This window comes from Pseudochaenichthys georgianus, chromosome 3 (assembly GCF_902827115.2).
Source record: "Pseudochaenichthys georgianus chromosome 3, fPseGeo1.2, whole genome shotgun sequence".
NCBI classification, from domain to species: Eukaryota; Metazoa; Chordata; class Actinopteri; order Perciformes; family Channichthyidae; genus Pseudochaenichthys; species Pseudochaenichthys georgianus.
This window is the reverse complement of record NC_047505.1, coordinates 24,453,629-24,476,945: the sequence shown is the minus strand read 5'-3', so window position 1 is coordinate 24,476,945 and position 23,317 is coordinate 24,453,629. Positions and strand designations below refer to the sequence as shown.

At 42.6% G+C, this 23,317-nt stretch overlaps 1 protein-coding gene across 1 annotated transcript in view; it reads right to left on the bottom strand.

Moving 5' to 3' along the window:
* The window catches only part of coro2ba (coronin, actin binding protein, 2Ba), a 55,452-nt gene extending 33,872 nt beyond the window's left edge, over positions 1 to 21,580 (bottom strand). The window contains exon 1 of the mRNA XM_034107453.2: positions 21,335 to 21,580. Coding sequence (XP_033963344.1) covers positions 21,335 to 21,349 — 15 coding nt within the window. The 5' untranslated portion in view covers positions 21,350 to 21,580. The remainder of the gene's footprint in view (positions 1 to 21,334) is intronic.
* Positions 21,581 to 23,317: the final 1,737 nt, after the last annotated feature.

Genomic DNA, 23,317 nt, shown 5'->3' with positions numbered 1-23,317 from the left:
TGGATTACTGTGTTGGAGTTAAAATAACAATAGCCTATTTCTTTTTGAAATGTGATGGAGTAAAAGGATAGTAACTGTTATTATTGATGTTAAGTAGCCCACACGTAATTAAAACAATTGCAAGTGCAATAAGAAGCTACAGGAACGTTAATCCAACGAGTTACAGACCACTCTTTCCCCATGCAAGTCAATGGGAAAAAGTGTTTCCGGGCCCAGCAACCTAAAGGAAGTGTAGTACTGCCGTTTGACCAGCACAAATATTCTCATCATATCAGACTCCGGCGCACTTCCTGGGGGCTTGACACAGACCCGCCCCACTTGCGTGTTTGCCGTGTTTGCTTCCGCCACCGGTGCAGGTATGTTGCAGTAGCATTGCTTGCTTCAGGAAAGGTTCTGCAATTTACCAGCGTATTGATACTTAGCCCTGCTTTGCCTCACCTAGTGGAGGATCCTCCGGGTGCAGCCTGTCAACGCAGTCATAAAAAGCATGAAGCTCTCCCCTCTCCGCGTTATTGATAGGAAAGCCTGATCGGTATGTGCGCTGTACGGCAATCTATTTGGTCAATCCACCTCATTACTTTTATTGATATTAATGCTGTATTTGTATTTATTCATAAACCTAGGGTCAATCCAATGGTTAAGGGACATCTGCTGTTTTGCTTCACCGGAGAAAGTATGTTTATCGGCAGTAACGTCACAACTGCTGTCGATCCTGCCTAGATGTTTGGGCTACCGTTACCACATTGTGGCTCCTGATTGCTGCTTCTGGCCAGCTTTGCGTCGCCTACAGCAGAGGCTCGCTCACCAGTTAAACTGCTTTAACTGCACGCCTTCCTGCTGCCTTGCTTGGGCCGATACTCGAAGTGTGGAAGTCACTGAACTCTGGGGCTAACTCCCTCTATAACTTGTCCTTACTTTGGCCAACTTGATTTAAATTAGTTTGTTTATTTTATTCTAGTTAGGCTATAATTGTTTATTTTGTTTAACTGAACCTTTTCTCTTTTGAATTGTTTTATTCTTAAATGTTTATCTGCTTATGAGAACATATTTGATATTGTGTGTGTTTATTACTTTGATTGACTTATTTAGCCCCCATTAACTGCGTTTCCCTCTTGTTTCCCTACTTAGTTACTGAGAGCTGAAGGTGGTGGTGCTGGTGTGCTCCCCCGGGATTTGATTTCCTGCACGTATGACTGGGGTGATTTAAGTTTGGTTTGTTTGGGGATCCTTCCACTCATTCGTCGACCCTATCCCCCCACTGGTAAGCCTCAGCCCCTAATTAATTTTCCCCTTTTGTGCTACAGCTCTGTGCGACTGTTTTTAACTGCATTTTAACTAGCGACTTGTGCCAAATAAAATTGTATATTTTTGATAACTTGAAACCGCGTCTCCTGCTCCATTAGTATTCGAACCTATGTGTCCTCTCTATAACTGAAAGAAGTGTTAATATTTCCTTGGGTGAAACTCCCAAGGTGGTGTTGTCGGAATTGTGAATGGTGTAATCAAACCAACTTTAACAAATACATTCACCTATCCTCCCCTCTGCGGCTACTGCCACAAACTGGCTTTGTCGGCAGGATTTACTTTTTGAGAGCAGAGACGTGTGTTTCAATTATTTTTATTATTACTAGTGTTGCATTGTGGCCATTGCTAGAAGCTAGTTTACCCTGTATTAATTGTGTTATTGTATTCCGAAGCAAAACAGCAGTTGGTTTCTTGTGGACCTTTGGTAAGTCAGGGTTTGTTCTTGTGTATTGCCTGTCTATTTTGGTGCCCTATCTCCACTGAATTAGCAACGGTGTAGCTATGGAGGGAGAGTTACAAGAGTTGAGGGATTTAGTTGCCCAGTTAAAAGCAGACAATGAGAGGCTGTTGCAGGAATGGGCTGTGGAGGTGCCTGGTCCTAGTGCTGCACCTTTAACTGCTACTGTTCCCTCTTCTAATCCTTCCAATGCTAGTGCCCATTCAGCGGATAGACTGGTTTTTGTGCCCCGAGATAGGAAATGTCCTATGTTTAGGGGGAGATCAGGAATAGGGTTGAGTGAGTGGATCGAGGAAGTACAGGCTTGTATGAGAGCGCGCCGTTTGGCTGCATCCGATCAGGCATTTTTCTTGTTTGACCATCTTGAAGGAGAGGCCCGTGATGAGATAAAATACAGAGCAAGTGCAGAGCGGGAAGACCCTGTCAAAATAATTGCCGTGTTGACAGAGCTGTATGGTTGTTCTGATTCTTACGTAGCTTTACAAGAGGCTTTCTTTTCCCGACGGCAGAAAGAAGGGGAGACTTTGCAGGAATTCTCCCTTGCGTTGCTTAGTCTTATGTCATCTGTAACGCAGCGGGCTCCTGATGACATGCAAAATGCAGAAGTTTTGCAACGCGACCAATTTGTAGAGCATGTCATTGATTGTGGATTGCGACGAGAGTTAAAACAGTTTGTGCGTCGTGTGCGTCGGCAACCTACTGCGGCATTACTTGATGCTAGGGCGGAAGCAATCAGGTGGGAACGTGAGGCTTTGCCTGGTGGCAATAGGGGCCGAAGTCACTCTGTCCGTTTAGTTCTTGGTCGACAGTATGGAGTTCAGGGTGGTCCTCAGGTGGTGACTGGCTCACAGGTGTCTGAACTGAGTGAGATGAGAGAGATGCTAAAACTCCAGCAAGAGCAGCTTAACACGCTTACTCAAAGCATTTCTCGTTTCCAGGGCTCTCGGCTGCGCAGTCACCCCCCCTATAAGGGCCCCATCATTTGCAGACGTTGCCAGCTGCCCGGTCATTTAGCCAGAGAGTGCGATGGGGTACGTGCTGCTCCTCGTGCTCGGCCGTCCTCACCTGCTCAACAGTCTAGCGGGCAGCGCCGTTTCACTCAGCCATCGGAAAACTAGCGCCCGCCGAATTACAGAGCCACAGTTCGGGGGATGGAGTCACAGGCTCAGGAGAAGCTTCTAAGCTCATGTCTTCTTGTCCACATTTAGATGTAAGCATGGGTGGAGTTAAGGTTTCTTGTTTGGTAGATACTGGGTCCATGGTGTCTACAATCACAGAGAGCTTTTTCCATCAGCATTTTGATCCCTGGGGCCAGGAGAGGCTCCAATCATGTCATTGGCTGCAGCTCAGAGCAGCCAATGGGTTGGCCATCCCTTACATTGGCTACCTGGAGATAGAAGTTGAGCTTTGTGGAAAGGTAATGGCAAGCTGTGGTGTGTTGGTGGTCAAGGACCCCCCCGGTGGTGTCTCTTCTGCAGTCCCTGGTATTCTGGGGATGAATATAATTCGCAGATGTTACAAAGAGCTCTTTGGCCAGCATGGTTTGGCCTTGTTTTCTTTGCCTCCTGTATCGGAGGCCCCCGAATCATTCATTCAGGCTTTGCAAAAATGCCATCAGGCCAGTGTGCAGGCCCCTCCTGATATTTCAGGAGGGGTAAAAGTGCGTGGAAGGAAGGCTTGTCGTATCCCTGGTGGCATGATGAAGATTGTTGCAGCCACATGCTCAGAGCAGTTCTCAAGTGGCACTGTGTTATTTGAGCCCTTGGATTCGGGTCTTCCGGCTGGATTGCTTGCCTCTCCATCTCTGGTTCGGGTGGAAAGGGGTACCGCCTACATCCCTATTGTGAACGTAGGCTCTGCAGACGCGTTGCTGTATCCTCGCACACTGGTAGGCACACTCGATGAAGTTAGGCTGGTTAACTTGCCTGTTGGTGTCACCGAAGTACCATCTTGTGTGGCCAGAGTGGCATCCCAGGCTGCCTTTCCCTCTGTGCCTGACCAGCTGGATGCTCTAGACCTGTCTTCCTTGCCTGCTGAAGAACAGGTTAAGGTACGGTCTCTTTTGACGAAGCACACATCTGTCTTTTCTGCTCACGAGGGGGACTTGGGTTGCACCACCTTGATCTCTCATGACATCCCTCTTCTTGATGACGTCCCCGTGAAGCAACGCTATAGGCGCATTCCCCCGTCTGAGTACGAGTTAGTGAAGGAGCACATCAACCAGCTTCTTGAGTCACAGATCATAAGAGAGAGTTGCAGCCCCTACGCATCCCCCATCGTGCTAGTGAAAAAGAAGGATGGTAGCCTGCGCATGTGCGTAGACTACAGGCAGCTGAACAGCAAAACCAGGAAAGATGCTTTTCCCTTCCCTCGAATCGAAGAGTCCCTTGATGCGCTGACGGGTGCCCGCTGGTTTTCCACCATGGATTTAGCCAGTGGGTATAACCAGGTACCAGTTGCAGAAGCAGACCGGCCAAAAACGGCGTTTTGCACCTCGTTTGGCCTCTTTGAGTGGAATCGGATGCCCTTTGGACTAGGGGTCGACCGATAATCGGGGCCGATATTCCGCATTTGACCGATTATCGGTATCAGCCTTTTTTTTATCAAATTGCCGATAAAACTTTGGCTCTGATGCGGCCGTTTCTCTGACTGCAGTTACCACTCTGTGTACACGAGCAATGTCCCGCCCACAGCGCTATCTGATAGGCTAGCCTATTACTGAAGATTTTCCGGGCAGGAGCCAGCCAGAGAGGCGGGACCTTCTCAGATTACAGGCAGGTGCGAAAGAACGCAGACACAGACTGAAGCAAGCAGCAGCGCTGAGCGGCAGAGCCATACATGTGTTAAACCGAAGTTCAATAAACATCCCTATCCCCTATGCTGAAGTTGCAAAAACACCACGATCTTATGATCCAATTCTATCAGTTTCCCAGTTACACAGGGACGCGGGAAGTCAGTCAGAGTTGGGGGTGCGTGCAGCGTCTCGCAGCGGAGTAACTGTGGTGGGGGGGAGGGGCTGCGAGTGGAGCCTCGCAGTTTTTCAGGTTGATGTGTGAAGCTCATTAGCTAGCCAACATGTATCTAGCAAATGTTTAGCAAAATATTAGAAGTGAGGCTACTAGACTAACGTTAGGTCTACTGTAATAGCCTCACTTTTAATAGTTTGCAAAACATTAGCTAGCACTAGTGTTTTGCAGTTGCTAGCAGCTTATTGGGATTTTATACTAGATAGACAGATCTAATAAATTAAGCATTATTGTTAGTTAAGCATGTCAGCCTGCAGCCCCACTTCTTGTCTCTCTCTCTAACTCATTGCAGATGACTGCACTAAAGACAGGGCACAGAGAGGAAACCAGTTGTAAGATGTTTAAAAGTTAACTGCCATACCAGAATTGCCTCCCTCCCGCTTGGCTATCCCTCCAGCCACTTGCCCTGATTCTAGCGCAGTGACATTGCGACGGACAGCACGGTCAACCGCTGGGCAGCATCCTAATGTCCATAATCTCCCGAGAGCGTTGGGAGAATTGGCGCCTGTGGCCGAAAACTCTCCTGGTCCCGTGTCTAACTCTGTGTCGGTTATCTTTAGACCTTGGAATTAGGTTGGCTAACATTGGCTTGGATTCGTTCATCGTCGGGGCGACGATACAAATAGGGGGGTAGATTGTAGCAGGATGAGAGTCCTAATCCCTTGTAAAGCATATTCTCCTCGTTTGGCTCTTGTGAGCGTGTCACCGCCAGGGGGCACCCTATAAAGGGGCAGAGGTTTCTAGCTGGCCGTCTCTTGTTTGTTGGTACACAGACCTGCCCCACTTGCGTGTTTGCTTCCGCCACCGGTGCAGGTATGTTGCAGTAGCATTGCTTGCTTCAGGAAAGGTTCTGCAATTTACCAGCGTATTGATACCTAGCCCTGCTTTGCCTCACCTAGTGGAGGATCCTCCGGGTGCAGCCGGTCAACGCAGCCATAAAAAGCATGAAGCTCTCCCCTCTCTGCGTTATCGATAGGAAAGCCTGATCGGTATGTGCGCTGTACGGCAATCTATTTGGTCAATCCACCTCATTACTTTTATTGATATTAATGCTGTATTTGTATTTATTCATAAACCTAGGGCCAATCCAATGGTTAAGGGACATCTGCTGTTTTTCTTCACCGGAGAAAGTATGTTTATCGGCAGTAACGTCACAACTGCTGTCGATCCTGCCTAGATGTTTGGGCTACCGTTACCACATTGTGGCTCCTGATTTCTGCTTCTGGCCAGCTTTGCGTCGCCTACAGCAGAGGCTCGCTCACCAGTTAAAGTGCTGCTTTAACTGCACGCCTTCCTGCTGCCTTGCTTGGGCCGACACTCGAAGTGTGGAAGTCACTGAACTCTGGGGCTAACTCCCTCTATAACTTGTCCTTACTTTGGCCAACTTGATTTAAATTAGTTTGTTTATTTTATTCTAGTTAATTGTTTATTTTGTTTAACTGAACCTTTTCTCTTTTGATTTGTTTTATTCTTAAAGGTGGGGTAGGTAAGTTTGAGAAACCGGCTCGAGATCGCTAGAATTTGAAAATACACAACCGGAGAAAATCTGCCACTTCCTTATAGAGCCCCTCCTCCAACACACACGAACGCGCACATGACCAATGAGGGCACAAGATAAGTTTGTGCCCCCCGATGGAAGGCTGACAGGCAGGTAGGCCATCCAATCTGTTTAGCCGGGCCGGCTAAACGGATTGGATGGCCTACCTGCCTGTCAGCCTTCCGTTGTACTTTTTACAGTATTACGGCTTCCACAGATGACATTTTTTTATGGATTTTTTGTCAAAGCACTTAAGATATTCATTGCTATCGGGATGTTAAGAGCATTCCATGGAATATAACAAAAAGTGTATCTCGAGCCGGTTTCTGAAACTTACCTACCCCACCTTTAAATGTTTATCTGTTTATGAGAACATATTTGATATTGTGTTTGTTTATTACTTTGATTTACTTATTTAGCCCCCATTAACTGCGTTTCCCTCTTGTTTCCCTACTTAGTTACTGAGAGCTGAAGGTGGTGGTGCTGGTGTGCTCCCCCGGGATTTGATTTCCTGCACGTATGACTGGGGTGGTTTAAGTTTGGTTTGTTTGGGGATCCTTCCACTCATTCGGCGACCCTATCCCCCCACTGGTAAGCCTCAGCCCCTAATTATTTTTTCCCCTTTGTGCTACAGCCCTGTGCGACTGTTTTTAACTGCATTTTAACTAGCGACTTGTGCCAAATAAAATTGTATATTTTTGATAACTTGAAACCGCGTCTCCTGCTCCATTAGTATTCAAACCTATGTGTCCTCTCTATAACTGAAAGAAGTGTTAATATTTCCTTGGGTGAAACTCCCAAGGTGGCGTTGTCGGAATGGTGTAATCAAACCAACTTTAACAAATACATTCACCTATCCTCCCCTCTGCGGCTACTGCCACACATCCATCACCCCAGAATGTATAGGATGTTAAAGACAGGAGTGTTATTATCAAAGTATAAATATAGATACACAGTATTTGCTAGATATGCTTACAAACAGTAGTCTTTTCGAGAATATTTTATAGTTAAATACAAATGGAAAATTGTTCCCAATTCCACTTTTAAGATCAGTCATCAAAAACAATGTCTAAATTACTAAAAGCCCCTTTGCTTGCCTTTCCTTCTCCCCAAGGAGCTACTGTCAAATGCTTGTTGGAGCATAATGGCGTGAGCTGGGCCTCAAACCCTGAATGGCAGAGGGGGGGTAGTAGAATCAAGGTGAAGGAAAAGCCCAGATGAAAGACAGAAAACTAATAGGACAGTGACAGAGGAGAAACAGATTTATATCTGCCTCCCTTTATAGTGAAGCAGAGTCTGCCTAAAAGAGCGAATCAGGTATATAAGGTAGAGATGTCCCGATCCGACCACGTGATCGGGGATCGGAGCCGATCACGTGATTTTCAAAAGATCGTAATCGGGAGAAAAAAATCGGGGATCGGGATTTTTTTTTTTTTTTTTTTTTTATAAAATATTTTTATTATTTTATTTAATGTTACAAAACAAAAATGACCATGTTCCCGTCTTAAAGTCATCCTGAGGCCTTAGTTTTGGTTTAAAATTACACAACATCATGTATGTGTTGCTTCTTTTGGGCTTGTTTTCATAGACCTGGTTGCTTATTTCTCTGAAATCTGGCAACAGAGTGGGCGCAGTGTCTAATAGTAGCAGTAAGCTAACGAGAGGCTACGTTCAGCTGGTGACTCGGGAGTCGGGACAGAGAAAATGTCAGGAGTTTGGAAGTATTATAAAATTGAAAGTGAAGGCAGTGTAACAGCCAGATGCAATGTTTGCAAGGCAGAGGTTCCGCGTGGTGGAAAGAACAGAGCTACGTTCAACACGACCAATCTAATACGCCACCTGAGAAACAAACACCAACAACAACACGACGAGTACACAGCGGCCACTCAGGTAACGGCACTGAAACAACCGACACTTTCAGAGACTTTTGAAAGGAAAGAGAAACTGCCCCAGAACAGTGAAAAGGCCAAAAAACAGCCAAGATAGCTGAATTCATCGCGTTGGATGACCAGCCGTTATCTGTTATCTTTTTTTTCTCTTAATGCATTGCATACAGATCGGATCGGGAAAAATCGGTATCCGCAGATTGTCAAAATCAAATGATCGGAATCGGATCGGGAGCAAAAAAAGGTGATCGGGACATCCCTAATATAAGGTGAAAGAGAAGATAAGAAAAGAGAGAGGGAAGGGGATGACCAAGAAAGAATGATGAATAAAATAACAAAGAAAAAGGCAGACAGAGAAAAGGAGCAGGGGAGGCTTTTATCAGACAGATTAACTCCCCTCTGTCAGACCACCTGCCTGCAGCACAAACACACAAACAAGCACACGAGCAAATGTATACACACACGTACAGTATATGCACAACGTGGTGGACATCAGCAAAAATAAAATATGGTAAATATCATTTGAATTGTGCTCTATGCATATTCTTGCAAACTTTTATACAGAAGCAACACTAAAGAAAGTTGATTTATATCATAGTACACAAATCTCATCAGCTCTAAAATCCCTCTGGCAGTGGTTCAAATTGAGAAAGCCAAATGGCACCGAGCCCAAGATGGCGGAGAGGGAAATGAAGGACCACTTTCATCAGATTATTGAAAGACATTACTGACGCAAGACCATAGAAGCAGCTCTGTGACATCATACATTATTTGGTGAGATATGATTTAATATTTGTTATCAGATTGCACTTCAAGGTGATTGCTAATGGAGCACGCCTGTACCTGCAGGCGGATTAATCCTTTGGTCATTTAACCCTGAACCTGAAGAGTGGCATTGTAATTTTTTTTAACAAGATATCTAAAGTGTGCTAAGGTGTGCTTGTTAGTCTGTGGTGTCTTTGGTCTAATCGAGTCCACCAACAAAGCAGCTTCCAAAGGCTTGTGCATACTTTTGGCTTCATGCGATTGAGAATATGGTTAAATTATTACTACATTGTACATGTACAACATTTGAATTTTGTTGCATGTATGCACAGCTTAACCCTGGAAGTTTGCACCTGTGCTTTTCCTACTATGACAAGTCAAAATGTCTGCTGTGAAAAAGGCTTAGTTACGCATTCTAACATTCTAATAAGAAAGCCTTGGCAGAGGATACAATATAGAAAAGACTGGGCAGCAACGACTCTCGCTTTTCCAATAACCATCAATCAAACCATTTACCGTTTCAAATATAAGTCACCTCTTATATTTCAAAATCGTCTGATCTTTTTAACATATGTCTGGCTCATTTGTTCACACTTCTGGGAAAAGCTACTTGTTCTTCCAAACTGAGTGAGTGAAAAAACGTTGCAGTTCAGAACCGCAGGCGATTCTACCAAACTCTATCGATGACCAGATGGACTGAACGTCCTAGAAGAGGAAGAGGCAGCTCTTCTATCACACAATATATCCCTCGTCTCTCTTCTCTTTCAACTGTGTCCTCTCACTATCTATTTTTTCTCACTCTGTCTCTGTTCGAAGGATTGGAAGATGGCGTGAAAAAGGAAACCTAAACAGAGAACGTGGCCAAGCCGGGTGCCAGACCATCTGCCTGGCCAAGGACTTCACCATTGTAGACCGTAGACGTCTGAACCTTGGCAACAAGGACTTGTGCTGCTAGAATACTGATCTTCTTATCATTATGTGATACTGCTTGGAAAGACATATGAGAACATGAGAATGAAACCAGAAGAACCAGAATTAAAAACGATATAACCATTTTTATTATTATTCACAATTACCATTTAGAAAATGAATCAGAAGTGCATAATCTTGGTGCCGAAAAAAGAGATGAGTTGGATATCTGCATAAGACAATGTTAACAAGCAAATAATTTTTGGCCAAGCAAGTTTGTGAACATTTGACTTATATTGAATATTAAATAAACGGTCCCCAATTCCTTACATCATACAGTAAGTATTGGAGGAACAAAAAATATGATGTAATTGTTTTTCTTTTATTGTTGGGACCTTTTCAATGGGACTACAAATGTCAAGTTGAAAGAATGGTGCAAGATTAACTTGAGTATCCAACTTTTAAGGAATTCACCTTCAGAGGAGCAGTAATGAGTCAATCTCAGGATTGATCTGCTTTAAGATTTCTTCACCGAAAATTATTCATTAAGCCAGTCCTTTCCGTAGTAGTTGAGATATCTTGCTATAGAACACAAGTATTTACCGACTGACAGAAGGTGCAGATGCCGGAAACCGGTAGCAAAGGATATTATAGAGCCATTTGTCGGATACAGATACAGAGGGCAATGAGATAACGAATGTCCTTCTACAGGAAACTGGTACGTCAATATCATATTAGAGGATCAGGTCAGTTCTCTGTAATCTCTTTACAGTTAATTACAATTTAATGGAATAGTTGAATCACTTCGACGGTGGGTTAAAGATCCTGACAATATTAAGAGGGCTAGTTGGGCCAAAATAGTTGTCTCCTTGTTGGATTTTCAACACAAATGAATGATGTCACATGGCATGTCACAATGTATTATCATTGACAGGATACAAAGAGGGCAAATATGAGCGAGACAAACAGATTCTTACACCTTTGCCAGCTTTAAAGTGGGGGCAGGGAAACTCCAGATGTTCCTGTTTATTCAGGGAGGAGGTCATGAGCAAAGAGATTGTAATGGGTGTTTCTACCACAGTAAGCAGGTTTAACCACAGAATAGTATTACAAGTCAAACTGGTGTAGATCATTATAGGCTTGCTGATGAAGGAGATTGTGCTTGTCACCTCCCTGTGGTTAAATCTACTTTATTGCATTTCATTTTGATTTTTCTGTTTCATTAAAGAAAGAAAGGCACACCTACTCTGCACCTACAGTACACAGACACACACAGCAAGACCGAAAGAAACAGACAGTAATAGCCTTTGCACACACGTGTGGGCATGTCAAGCCACATTTGAAATGACAGTATTCCCATATGTGGGTGAAGGTTAATGTGTTGTGAATTTGACCTATTTCATAGAAGCCACTTTGTTGATGAGATCACATGGAGAATACTGAACTAGAACGCTGCTGTCATTCTACATCACGTGCTTCCATATGCTTATTATATTTGTTTCCATTTGGTTTATTATATAGTTTATATAAGGGCATGCCACTCACATGGCAGAACATTGTTTGGCTTACTAGCAATGAGAGGGGTATCTATCATATGGTCAGTCATGCACAGCTTTCCAGTCTGTTGCATTGATTTGTTTATTGCCAGCCTGTCAATTGGTGGCCTGGTGCCCCCCCTGCGATCCCCAGGTTGGGAACCACTGCTCTAGAGCACTTGAAGATAAAGGAGGACCATTAAACAATTACATTTGCACCACACAGGGACCTGCTGTACTTCTTTCATGCAGGCCTTCCTTTGCTGCTAGCCTCAGCACCTTGCCACTGAAAAACCTAAACAGCTTTTTTCCCCTCACAATGTGGAATAATGTGTCTTTTAGCCTTTATCCCCTTACACTCAGAGGAGTTCCCAGCTCCCATTCTTCATTGTCAGGAGCATTGCCAGGCTACAGTCCTTACTTTGTGGGACACAAGAATGCAAAGATTAACAGGAAAAGGACTAAAATACCTGGCCTGCAGTTTTTTCAATGATTCTTCATAATTTAAAATGACCTTACCCGTCAACATAATTTGGTCTTCTAACAGTTGAGTGGGAAACATTCTGTGAGCCTGGTCATTTAATCAGTTTATATTAATAAACTCAGCAGAGCTCTTCTGTTGACACCATCTCCCCCAGATCCCATTGCCTCAGTAAGATGCACTCACCAACTAATAGCAATCACTAGAGCCAGACGAGCACTGTCTTACCATCTTTCTGCTTATGAACACTGACAATACAGCAGAGGTAAGACCCACGTCTTCCCCCTGCACCACCTGGCATCTGATCTCTCTGGAAGTCAATTAAAATCAAACAAGCCTGATTGCATTTGCCAAACTCATTTAAACAAACTGCTGACACACCAGGCTTTATCAGTGGCTCAGAGCTGACACTTTCACCATACTGTAGCCTGTATAAGAGGCTTATGTATTTATGGTTCATGTGATCTCCTCATGGCTTCATGAGTTAGTTCAGGACAGTGAACCACCATGACCAACTATCCTTTAAATTACATTTATTTGCTTTTTGTGGATCTTATTTTTAGCAGCAATGAACAGATCATAGCACAGATTTTTGAGAAGTTAATAAAATATGTTTCGGGAAAATATTAAATATGTTAGATATAAAGGAGAGAGAATAGTCGAGATATTTAGTCGGAAAGAAAAAAACAAGGAAAGGCAAATGGAATAAATGAAGTATTTTGTGCTGAAGAGAGACACATATCTATATTTACACTGCTATCAGTGCCCATAGGCGAAACAGAGCTGAATGTGACCCTGATGAACTCCTGGAGAATGTCTGTCTGTGTGTGTTTGTGAGAATGTGGGTGGTGGTACCATCCATCGTGGATGTGCTCTCTCTGGTCGCCCCACTCCCCACTCATTGCTCTCTTATGTTCTCAGCACTTTGGCTCGACCAAAAATCGTTTATAAATGTGCTATATAAATAAAACTTGATTTGATTTGATTTATGTTCAATCAAATGTCAAACACCTAACTCGGTGTAGAACACACAGTACTTCCGCCTATAGTATAATGCATACAAAGATACATAATGAATGTTTGAATGTGTCTCTTGTTTGATCATGTAGTTTAAGACATCACAGTACATTGTCCCTGACGACCATACCGCGTATGAGAAATAAACAAATCACAAAACATTAGGCGACGGCATCGATGATAGAAAATACCTCGAATGTGAGTTGACATTGGACTAGCATGCAATAAATTACAAATGCAGTGCAGTACATCCTACAGTTCTGGTATTGTCAGCCTCATGCCTGGAAATGTGATGTGGGATAAAATTACGTAAGTAGATTCCACAACACCTCATCAAACTTTCCAACCAGGCAATGACTGTTTCAGTGAGAAATGGACCACCCTGGTTCTCACTGCAGTGGCACTGCATTTGCCAGCATAGTAAACATGTACTGACCACCGCAGCTTCACCAGTGCAATATCAGTTACACTCACAAGAAATGTAAAGTGAATTACTTTCTCAGTGCCTAGGTTTACTAAACTTAACAATTTGATCTAGAAGCCTCTGTATATTTATATTTATTGATTATTAAAAGGATTGGTTTCTGGGCATGATTCAATATTTTTATGGCGTGCTATGGCCAGTTATAATACATTTGTACTTAAAGTAATTCCTGAGAACTAGTAACACCACTAAATCAGTCCAGTAATAAAGAATGAGAAGAAAAAAAACACGCTGACTGGACTTTAAGAAGCTGACAAGGGGTGTTGGTGTTTGTTGTATTAAGTCTATCCTCATTGATATGAACAGGATGTGCCAAATAATATAAATAACTGTCAGTACATTGAGTTTAGTGATCAAACTAACATCCTTTCAGCTGCTGCAAGGCATTCCGTCTGTTTCAATACGCCAATCCAGAGACTATATAACAAGAAAGCCTCTTGTGTCACTATAATCTGTTGAAATGGCAGCAAGAGTTTAAGGGTGAACAAAAGAGAGAGACAAAGATAGAAAAAAGAGACAAAGACGGACAAAAATGACTTAAAAAGTAGGAGACATTTACAAAGGTAGAAAAGAGACAGGAACAAATTTGAGATCATTTTGTAAAAAATACATTTAAGGAAGGATTGCCCGGGGAGAAGATAGAAAAGTGTTCAAAACCATCTAGGAGTGATCAACGCAGCAAATTATTGAAAGCATTATTGAAGCTTACAACCAGTTTCTTCACGTGTTAAAACCAAAGCGTATTTGGAATAAAGTCAATACTTCCTCTTATTCATATTTAATATTGAACACCAGAATATGAGCATTTCAGGGTGAACAACATATTTACACACTCTCTCCTTACACACAATCATACTGTACATACTTGCTGTTACTGTCTCAATTAACTTATTTCTTTGCCCCAGGCCCAAAAAAAAGGAAGCACATCCTATATCCTCGTTACACACAAACCCAATCTCAGTTGGAGGGGAAATGGATGCTGGTAATGGTCGCTCTCCACTGGATCTTTATTTCCACTGGAGGATATTCACAAATAATTTCACAATATTTCCTCCTCTTTTATTTAAGCAAGCTCCCAAAGGAATCCAAAAATGAACACTTGTATCCAACAAAAGCCATAACAAAGCTGTACGCTGTGCATTTTCGCAATAAATGTAATTCATACTTTGCAGAGAAAGTCAACTATTATATAAGTCATGACATACGTGAATGTCTTTGCGGTGGAGGAAAGATGTATGCAGTGACAAAATGAAAGAAGAGTCTCTTAAACGTTTTAAATAATACAACAGGCTTTTATACCGATTTGGAAAGTACAGTTTTTGGAGACCGTCTCACACACACACACACACACACACACACACACACACACACACACACACACACCACACACACACACACACACACACACACACACACACACACCACACACACACACACACACACACACACACACCACACACACACTCACTCACTCACTCACTCACTCACACACACAGACACACACACACACACACATACAGCAGGGTAAGGAAGCTTTCTGACAGGCAATGAGCTCATGAGATCTGAATGTCTTCCTGTGGTGAATGCTTTTTTGTGGCTTTCTCACAACAACGTCCTTTTCTTTTTTTTTTTTTCACACTTTTTGTCTGCTCCCACTCTTTACACAGACACAACTTGCTCTCCGTTCATGTTTATTCTTTTATCTGCTTCATTTAGTGTGAGGATAAAAAAGAAAAAGCTGAATTCTGGGTTTAGGCTTCTTAATCTGCTAAACTGTTGTGTATTTTCCTGCTTCAAGAATAGCAGGTTTTGGGTTGCTAGGTTGTGGATCCAGCTCTCAGTTTAATGTGTCTGTCTGTGTGCCAGTGTGTGAGAGAGCGTGCGGGTAAACATTAAGCTTGACAAATGGCCAGTGGTTTAAATCAGACTCAATTAAGATGTATGTAAAGAATTCAAGACAGTTTGAGTGTGGAAGTGCTTGTATTTGTCTGCATGAATGTAGAACTACAGCAAATGTTTATTTTTCCTTTTTGATTGGAAAAATAAATCATTATAAATGCATATGGTCACTAAGATTTGTCAGAGCATTCATGTCTCTAAACATTTCTTGAATCATGTAATGCTCTAAGAGTCTTAATAGCCTTACAGTTGACAGCAGAAGCTGTACCATAAGCACTGAAAATGGCTTTCAGACGTCTTTCTAACCACATGTGTGTGCCTGACATCAGAGCAGAGAGGGCCTCTGTCGTAATTGGGGTGTTGGCAGATATTTAATTGCAAACACACTCAACACAGCTGGAATGCTACTTTGAATTATATAGAATTCACGTCAGCATGGTTTAATATAAAGTTTCTGATAGGGACAAACAAGAGTGTACATGTGTGTGTTATTGTGCTTTTATCTATGCAGGGGCTGAGTTTAAGACCCACATAGTCAAGACATCAATACACTTTAAAAGTACTGCAATAGACAAAAGAGCACATTTTTGGCTCTCATGTATAGAAAAGCAGTAGTAGGTAGTTTTGATAAAAAGCCAAAAAACAACAAAATAACTTAAAAAATAACGTTTTGACATCAGCAGGTCTTTCACAGGGTTCAAATTAAGAGACCGTATTAAGCATTAATTTAGGGGAGCGTCATAGTTGAGTAAAATTATTCACAAAATCCTATTTGAGGGCCAGGCTTTTAGTTGAAAGGTTAAAGTTTAAATAGGATTAGGGCGAGGTTAGGGTTGCAGTGCAGATGGTTAAGTTTAGAGTTATGAGCCAGAAAATGAATAAAATCAAAAAGGGTCTCTCAAGTATAGTAACACACACATAACTAAGTGTGTGTGGCTGTGTCCTCTGGGAACAGACATTCATTTATCACCACACGGACTCCCTTTAGAGCTTTTCTGCTGGTGTCTAAAAGGAACAAAAAGATTTACTCCAAAGGCCAGTCCTCCCCCTCCTCATCTCGGTCACTCCTCTCCTCCCTCAACGTCCCCTCTCCTCCTCCCCACCCCCCTCCCCAGCACCCTGCTCTTTCTGTGGTATCCAACCAAAATCTACTGGACCATTTCAGGAGTTGCATTACAGCTTTCTATTAAAAAGGGTTATTTAAAAGAAAAGTCCATGTGAAGCTGACAATTGAGCGGCCCGACCAAGCAAGGAGTGGGCATTAAACTTGAGCACAGGACACAGCCTCAATCTTGCTGTACCCGTGAGCACAGTCACCAGCCACAAGGATCTCACACACCTCTTTCTCAAACAGAAAAACCCCAGAGCCTAAATACACACACTAATCAATCAACAAAACACAGGTGAGGGGGGAGGAGACAACACAGGGCACCAGGCACACAATCAACCACAATGAAGTTATACAACCCGTAACGGAGGCCGAGATCTATGGGCCCAGAGATCACCTCCGTGACAGTCCAAATGATCTGTTTAACCTTTTCCTATAGCAGCAGCTTGCCGTTATGCTTTATGGCACAGTGGCTGGTCAGAAATGGGTTTGGATATGAAAAAGAGTGCAGTCCTTCTGTTCTTTTATTTCCCAAGGAGGTCGTTTGGCAGACGGAGGGTTGTGTGACCCCGGCCTTCTGGAGGTCAGTTTCTTGCACCTAGAAATCCCGCTGTGGCCATTATGCCTCTCCCTTGAGCCCTGTGGACTGAGACCAAACTTAAACTGACAGCAAGGTAACTCAGGGCAACAATTAATGCTAGGGCTAGCCTCTGTTGCCTGTCTGTGTTGTTGGAGGATACAAATAGTCTTTTATTAAACAAACTGAATACTGCTCAGGGTTTTTACTGTATGGGTTTGCCTTCCTACGTTTAGCTTATGTAATCGAGCAGCTGGCTGCTGCAGGCTTTCATTGAGACCTTTGAGATGAGGTCAAACAGCCTTGAGGAAGGAGGCAAAAATAATCCGTTTCAGGTCAAAAGACAGCAGATAAACAGGTTTGTCCTTTTGTTGATATTACAAGAACTCCAATACTCTGTACCGATTTAGTAGTAGCAATGGAAGTTCTCCACCCACCTAATGTGTCTGCCAACTCACATTTGGGCCTTCCCACCCACGTCCACACTCATCTACGCACAGACATTCACACAATCACAAGGCAAATAAGAACAGAGTGTCCAGATATAGTAATAATAATAATCTTATGCCGTGCCCTGGTGTGCCAGCTGTGTTGGACGTTTTCTGGCACACAGAGCAACATGCTGTATTCAGCACTAAGGATCTCACTGAATTCAATAGTCTGGATAAATACTACATTCAATTGAATATTGTGGATATTTTCAGATCACAGTCATGTGTAATGTGTCATTATTTTTACCAAAAAAAAGGCTTATAGTTCCATATCTGCAAAGTAGTTTTCCAATGGAAAATAAATATAATTGCAAAAACTGCAAAAAGTATTATGTAAGCAAAATGTAATTTTTTTGGTAAATGGGCAAAAAACATATTGTTGACCTTTTTTCATTTATAGGTTAAACTGCTTTTTTATTTTTGCACAACCAGCTGTTAAAATTGAGATAGAAAACTAATTTGTGGGGTGTAATGTAGAGCACTAACATGCATACCACGTCACTGTTATATTACTGAGTCACAGGGCTGTGTTAAACGTCATTCCCCTTTCAAACGCTTTCCTTCGTGCCTCTCTGGGATTACTTTTAGAGAAAAACAAATGTGAAAATGCTTTTTCTTGGATTCTCCCTAGGAACTCCTCAGCAGTGTTGAGTACTAGCAGCATTTGGCATAGTAACACACAGTTTATTCCTCTCATAAATCTTCAGTATAACAGCAGAAGTTAGGGAATGCATTACCCTCGGGTAATATATGAATCATATTTTGACTTTAAATCTGACGTATTAAGATATTTGGTAGCAATATCCAGTAAAATCCTCCAGGCCCAAAAAGAGTTATTGCCAGTAGACTAAACATCAAAAAGCTAAAGAGCTTATGGTCCCGTCTCACAGAGGACTCAGTCCAGTTAGGCCACGAATCAAAGCAAAGGCCATGGATTTAACTCGCAATGACCTATTTTCACTGTCAGCATTTTATCAGAGGACAAAATGGTAGTTTCTGGCTTTGTTTGCAGTTGGTTATCACAGTGTGCATGTTACTAAGACTCATTTTATCTTACAGACATTCTCATCCATTTTGTCAGCTTTGCATTCATCCCCATTGCGAAAAACGTTAAGAATGTAGTTATAGCTTGCAAAGTCAGAAATACAATGTGAAGTTGTGTTATGGGATTAAAGTTTCCAAAGGCCAAGTCTTGTAACATCTCTTGCAGGAAAATCCCTTAAGTGAGATGCATAGCAGCCTAAACAACATTAAATAAAGACTGCATTACAAATAAATTGTGTTTGCTCTGCATTGGTTGTATGTTTGATATTTTGCCATAAAGAAATTGACTAAATTGTAAAGAAGCAATATTTTAAATCTGGTGATGTATAAACTTGTTATCACCAAACGGTTTGTTGATGCAGAATGTTTAGCAACTTATAACATACTTTAAGTATGTCACCTATTTTTTTATTAATCAAGTATGCAGCATATGACGTACCGTTATTTATTATTCTAAGGAGATAATCCAGGAGGCAATACTCCTCCTATAAATGTGCTTATGTGTGTAATGATGCGTTATAGGCCAACATGTACATAATAGCTTTTTCAAAGAGATGTCATCACTGCCATATTTATGTTACAGGTGTAAATGTATATGCCACCATTGCAATTCATTGTAAATCCATGCTGTGACACAAAAGGTCATAGACCATAATGGTGATCTGATACTAAGTAGGCATTGCAGAGACTGTCTCTCCAGAACATTGTGTGTGTGTGTGTGTGTGTGTGTGTGTGTGTGTGTGTGTGTGTGTGTGTGTGTGTGTGTGTGTGTGTGTGTGTGTGTGTGTGTGTGTGGTGTGTGTGTGTGTGTGTGTGTGTGTGTGTGTGTGTGTGTGTGTGTGTGTGTGTGTGTGTGTGTGTGTGTGTGTTGAGGGGTAGCCCCGTCAGCAAAGCAGCTCTTGTCCTGTATCACTCCCAAGGTGACTCTCTGCTGTTGGCAGGCAGAGCCCTGAAAACTCTCTCTCTTTCTCTCTCTCTCTCTCTCTCTCTCTCTCTCTCTCTCTCTCTCTCTCTCTCTCTCTCTCTCTCTCTCTCTCTCTGCTTCTCCTACTCACCAATCATCTTTTAGTTACCGCTAGGTAATGTGCTCTTGTGTCTTTTTTTGAGATGTCAAAGTACATTTTTGACTTTCCTTTTTTTCCCTTCTCCATCCTCACCTCATTTCCATAATTGCAGGGAAGAAATAAAATGCTAGCAATGACAATACAACTCATGGGTGTATTCATTAAAATTCTGTACAATGCATGTGGCTTTGTGTACAGTCAGACTTAGGCTTTGGCTCAGTGCCAACACACAAGCACATGACCTTTTCCTCACTCAGTTCTCGTAGTGGAGAGCATCCACCTACACAGCCGCAAACACACCTCCCACACAATCTCTCTCACAGGAAGACACATTTTAATTTGAGAGGCTTCGTCTGTGAATCTGTGTGAGAGATTTCAGCCGGGAAATCAAAACTAAGCCATTCTGTGTTAACAGAACTTCAGTGTAGACCCTGCAGGTGTGTGACTGCAAGTGTTAGTAAATAGGCCATTGTCCTCTGTCTTCAGTAGGTCATCTATTTTAGTCCAGGTTAATTCTCTACATGGGAGTCGGTGTGCTATTTTCCTCTCTCTGTGTGTCTTCCTGTTTCTCTGTCTCTCCATTTGTCTCTCTGGCTCTGTCTCTCCCTCTCTCTCTTTCTGTTAATTGATAAAGAGGATTTAACTGGCGACTGCGGCTTAAAGCAGAGACTGCATCCACCAATACTTACTTTGGTGCACACAAACAGGAGAGGTAAAACGGCTACTTTAAGATCAGCTTAGGACTGTTACAAACACACACAAACATTTGTGCTGTTATCACTTGAGAGGACACTGAGTTGACAACTACTCCAAGAAGATTGACCATATTCGTCTTTATCTAACCCCAATACTTACCATTAAAATAATGTAACCCTAACATTAAGCAAAACCCAATTCTAAGCCCTAAAATGGGTGGTTTGCCTAATGTGATACTGCTTTCTACCCTACACTAGGCTGAGTCTCCTAATGTGACAGTTAAACAGCATGTATTCATTTGACTGACACTTTTGTCCAAAGAAAAGTGCTATAATGCAATTCACAGTTGAGCAAGACAAATTCACAGTATGATTGAAGCACACTGACACTGCCAACACTTTTTCATCTTAAGTACTTAAAAATCCATTGTAAGCCATAATTAGTATATCTAAATGGTAATCTTTCGGTTAATTAGTATAATAAATCAGTGTGTGTCAAAGCCATCTTCAGGCTTTAAGAGATTATTCCCTGCAACTGCTAGCAAACAAAACCTGCAAACGATCTCCCATATTCTTATTGATACAAGTGGAATCAAATAATTTAAACAACCAAATTTGCCAGAATTAGCACAGACTCTTCATCTCTTATCAACCCTGTACATACACTATGATAACATATTTTGAAAGGGAGTCAAAATGACTGCAGCAAACAAAGTTTAGTCTTCAAATGCCAAGTCTCATTTCAAATAAAGTCCTAAACAGATGAAATAATAACTTCATACCCGGCCTTTAATAAGCTGCAGATTAGAGAATGTAATCACAGAATTCGATTCTGGTCTTATCATAACCGGAATGCATTTCTAATGGGAACAAATTAAGCAACATCCTCTGGCAGCAGCATCATGATAACCTTCTGTTCCCGGCAACTCCAACACTACTTAAAAACTCAACTCATGAAAATAACACCCAAAATAACCTTCACGGTCCAATCCACCCACAATCCCAAATTACTGTTGACATCCTGAAAGCTGCATCCCATGCAGAGCGGTCTTACCTTTGTGACAGTCATGCAGAATCAGTGGGTGAGGAGCAGGCCAGTGTCCCCTTCAAGCAAAGAGCAACGCCGCAGGAGTGGCAGAGTGATGAGGAGGAGAGAAGGGCAGCTCTGCTGAATATGCAGAGAGAGCGAGAGAGAAAAGAGGAGGGGACAGACAGGTTAGCGTGTCTGGCTCACTCAATACGAGAGGGCTGATTGCTGCTGCTGCAGTGAAGTAACGGCTGGCAAGCCGGCATGCGGTTGGTTACTACAGCAGGGAAAAGCTCTCTGCTAGGATACACCCCCTACCTCCTCCCTCCCTCCCTCCCTCCCTCCCTCCCTCCCTGCCTACACGCACACACACACACACACACACACACACACACACACACACACACACACACACACACACACACACACACACACACACTGGAGATGATACACACAAAGTCTAGCTGCCCTAACCTCTCACTCTCTGTCTCTCGCAATATGATTAGCGATGGCTAATACAGCTTATTGATGAGCAGTCAGGCAGGGCAGCAGGAGGAGGCGGAGCAGTGCTGCCTGGGACAGGAGAGGAGAGGACTGCAGGAGAGGGAGGGAGGGAGGGAGAGAGGGAGGGAGGGAGGGAGTTGGATGCTGTGTCGCAGTCTGCTCCTTAGGCATGAGGCTAGCTGCACGTCATCCGGTGTGTATAATGTCTGTAAATGAGGTAACAAGAACATTTTAGGAGCAAACTAGGCTGAATGTATTATTTCTAAAGGTGAAAACATTACAGAGACCTTGGCAGACACACAGGGACATACAAAAATGAATACACACAATGTTGAAGCTAAAAATCTGTACTTATGGACACTCTTTGAGAAAGATTCTATTCTGACCCTACACCATATTGCATAGGGCAAACATTCAAAATTACTTTTCATCAATGTTTGGTGAAACCATAGTGATGTAATTGTATCACGTTCTGCTGTTTAAATGAATGACTTTAATGAAATCTGAATGAAATCGATCTTAAGCTTTTGTCATGCACGTATGAGTTTTGTCTGAGTATTTGCAAACATTCGCCATCACAAATTATTCCTATAAATATCATGACACTGATTTAAACCCTAGACACAGCCCTAAACCTGATGCAAATGCAAACTGTAATTCTTATGTCATGCGTCATTTTCTTCTATGTTACTCTTAAGCCTTGAATCAAATTACATTTTCTAAATAAATCAGACACAGCGTGACATCTTAGTGTTTGGGTACCTTATGTTCTGTGGAAGGAAGGTAGGTATCCTCTAATTAATGTGCAAGTGGAGAGGACATGAGTATAGAAACACATAGGCACCCACCCACCCTCACTCGAGCAGTTATACATCTTTGTCATACTTATTGTGAAAATACAGGATGCTAGACACTGGCCAAGATTCCAATTCAGTTACCATGGTTCAATTTCCCATAGCTGTGTGAGACTCATCTCTAGTGGCTGCAGCCCACAATACTGGCTTTGTTTAGTGCATGTATGTGTGTGTGTGTGTGCGTGCGTGTGTGTGTGTGTGTGTGTGTGTGTGTGTGTGTGTGTGTGTGTGTGTGTGTGTGTGTGTGTGTGTGTGTGTGTGTGTGTGTGTGTGTGTGTGTGTGTGTGTGTGTGTGTGTGTGTCTGTGTCTGTGTGTGTCTCTGTGTGTGTAGTGTACTGTAAATGTCCGCACATGCTGGAGTAAAGGTCATTAAAGGTCAGAAGGGATCTGATACTGAATGACATAATAGAAAGTGTCCATTGCAGGAAGCTCATTATGGATTTCTCTCTTACTGTGGTTGTATCACACTCACCCTCAATATCAGTCTCGATGCGTGTCATCCATGGTGTCATCTGTGGCCCCACTCTGGGCATATCCTGTCTGGAACAATAGCATTTCCTGTGTCTGTGAACACATTATGGGAGGTGGTAGAGTTTTAAAATGTATATGAGAATATATCTTGATTACAATAAATGCCTACTTCACCCTTCA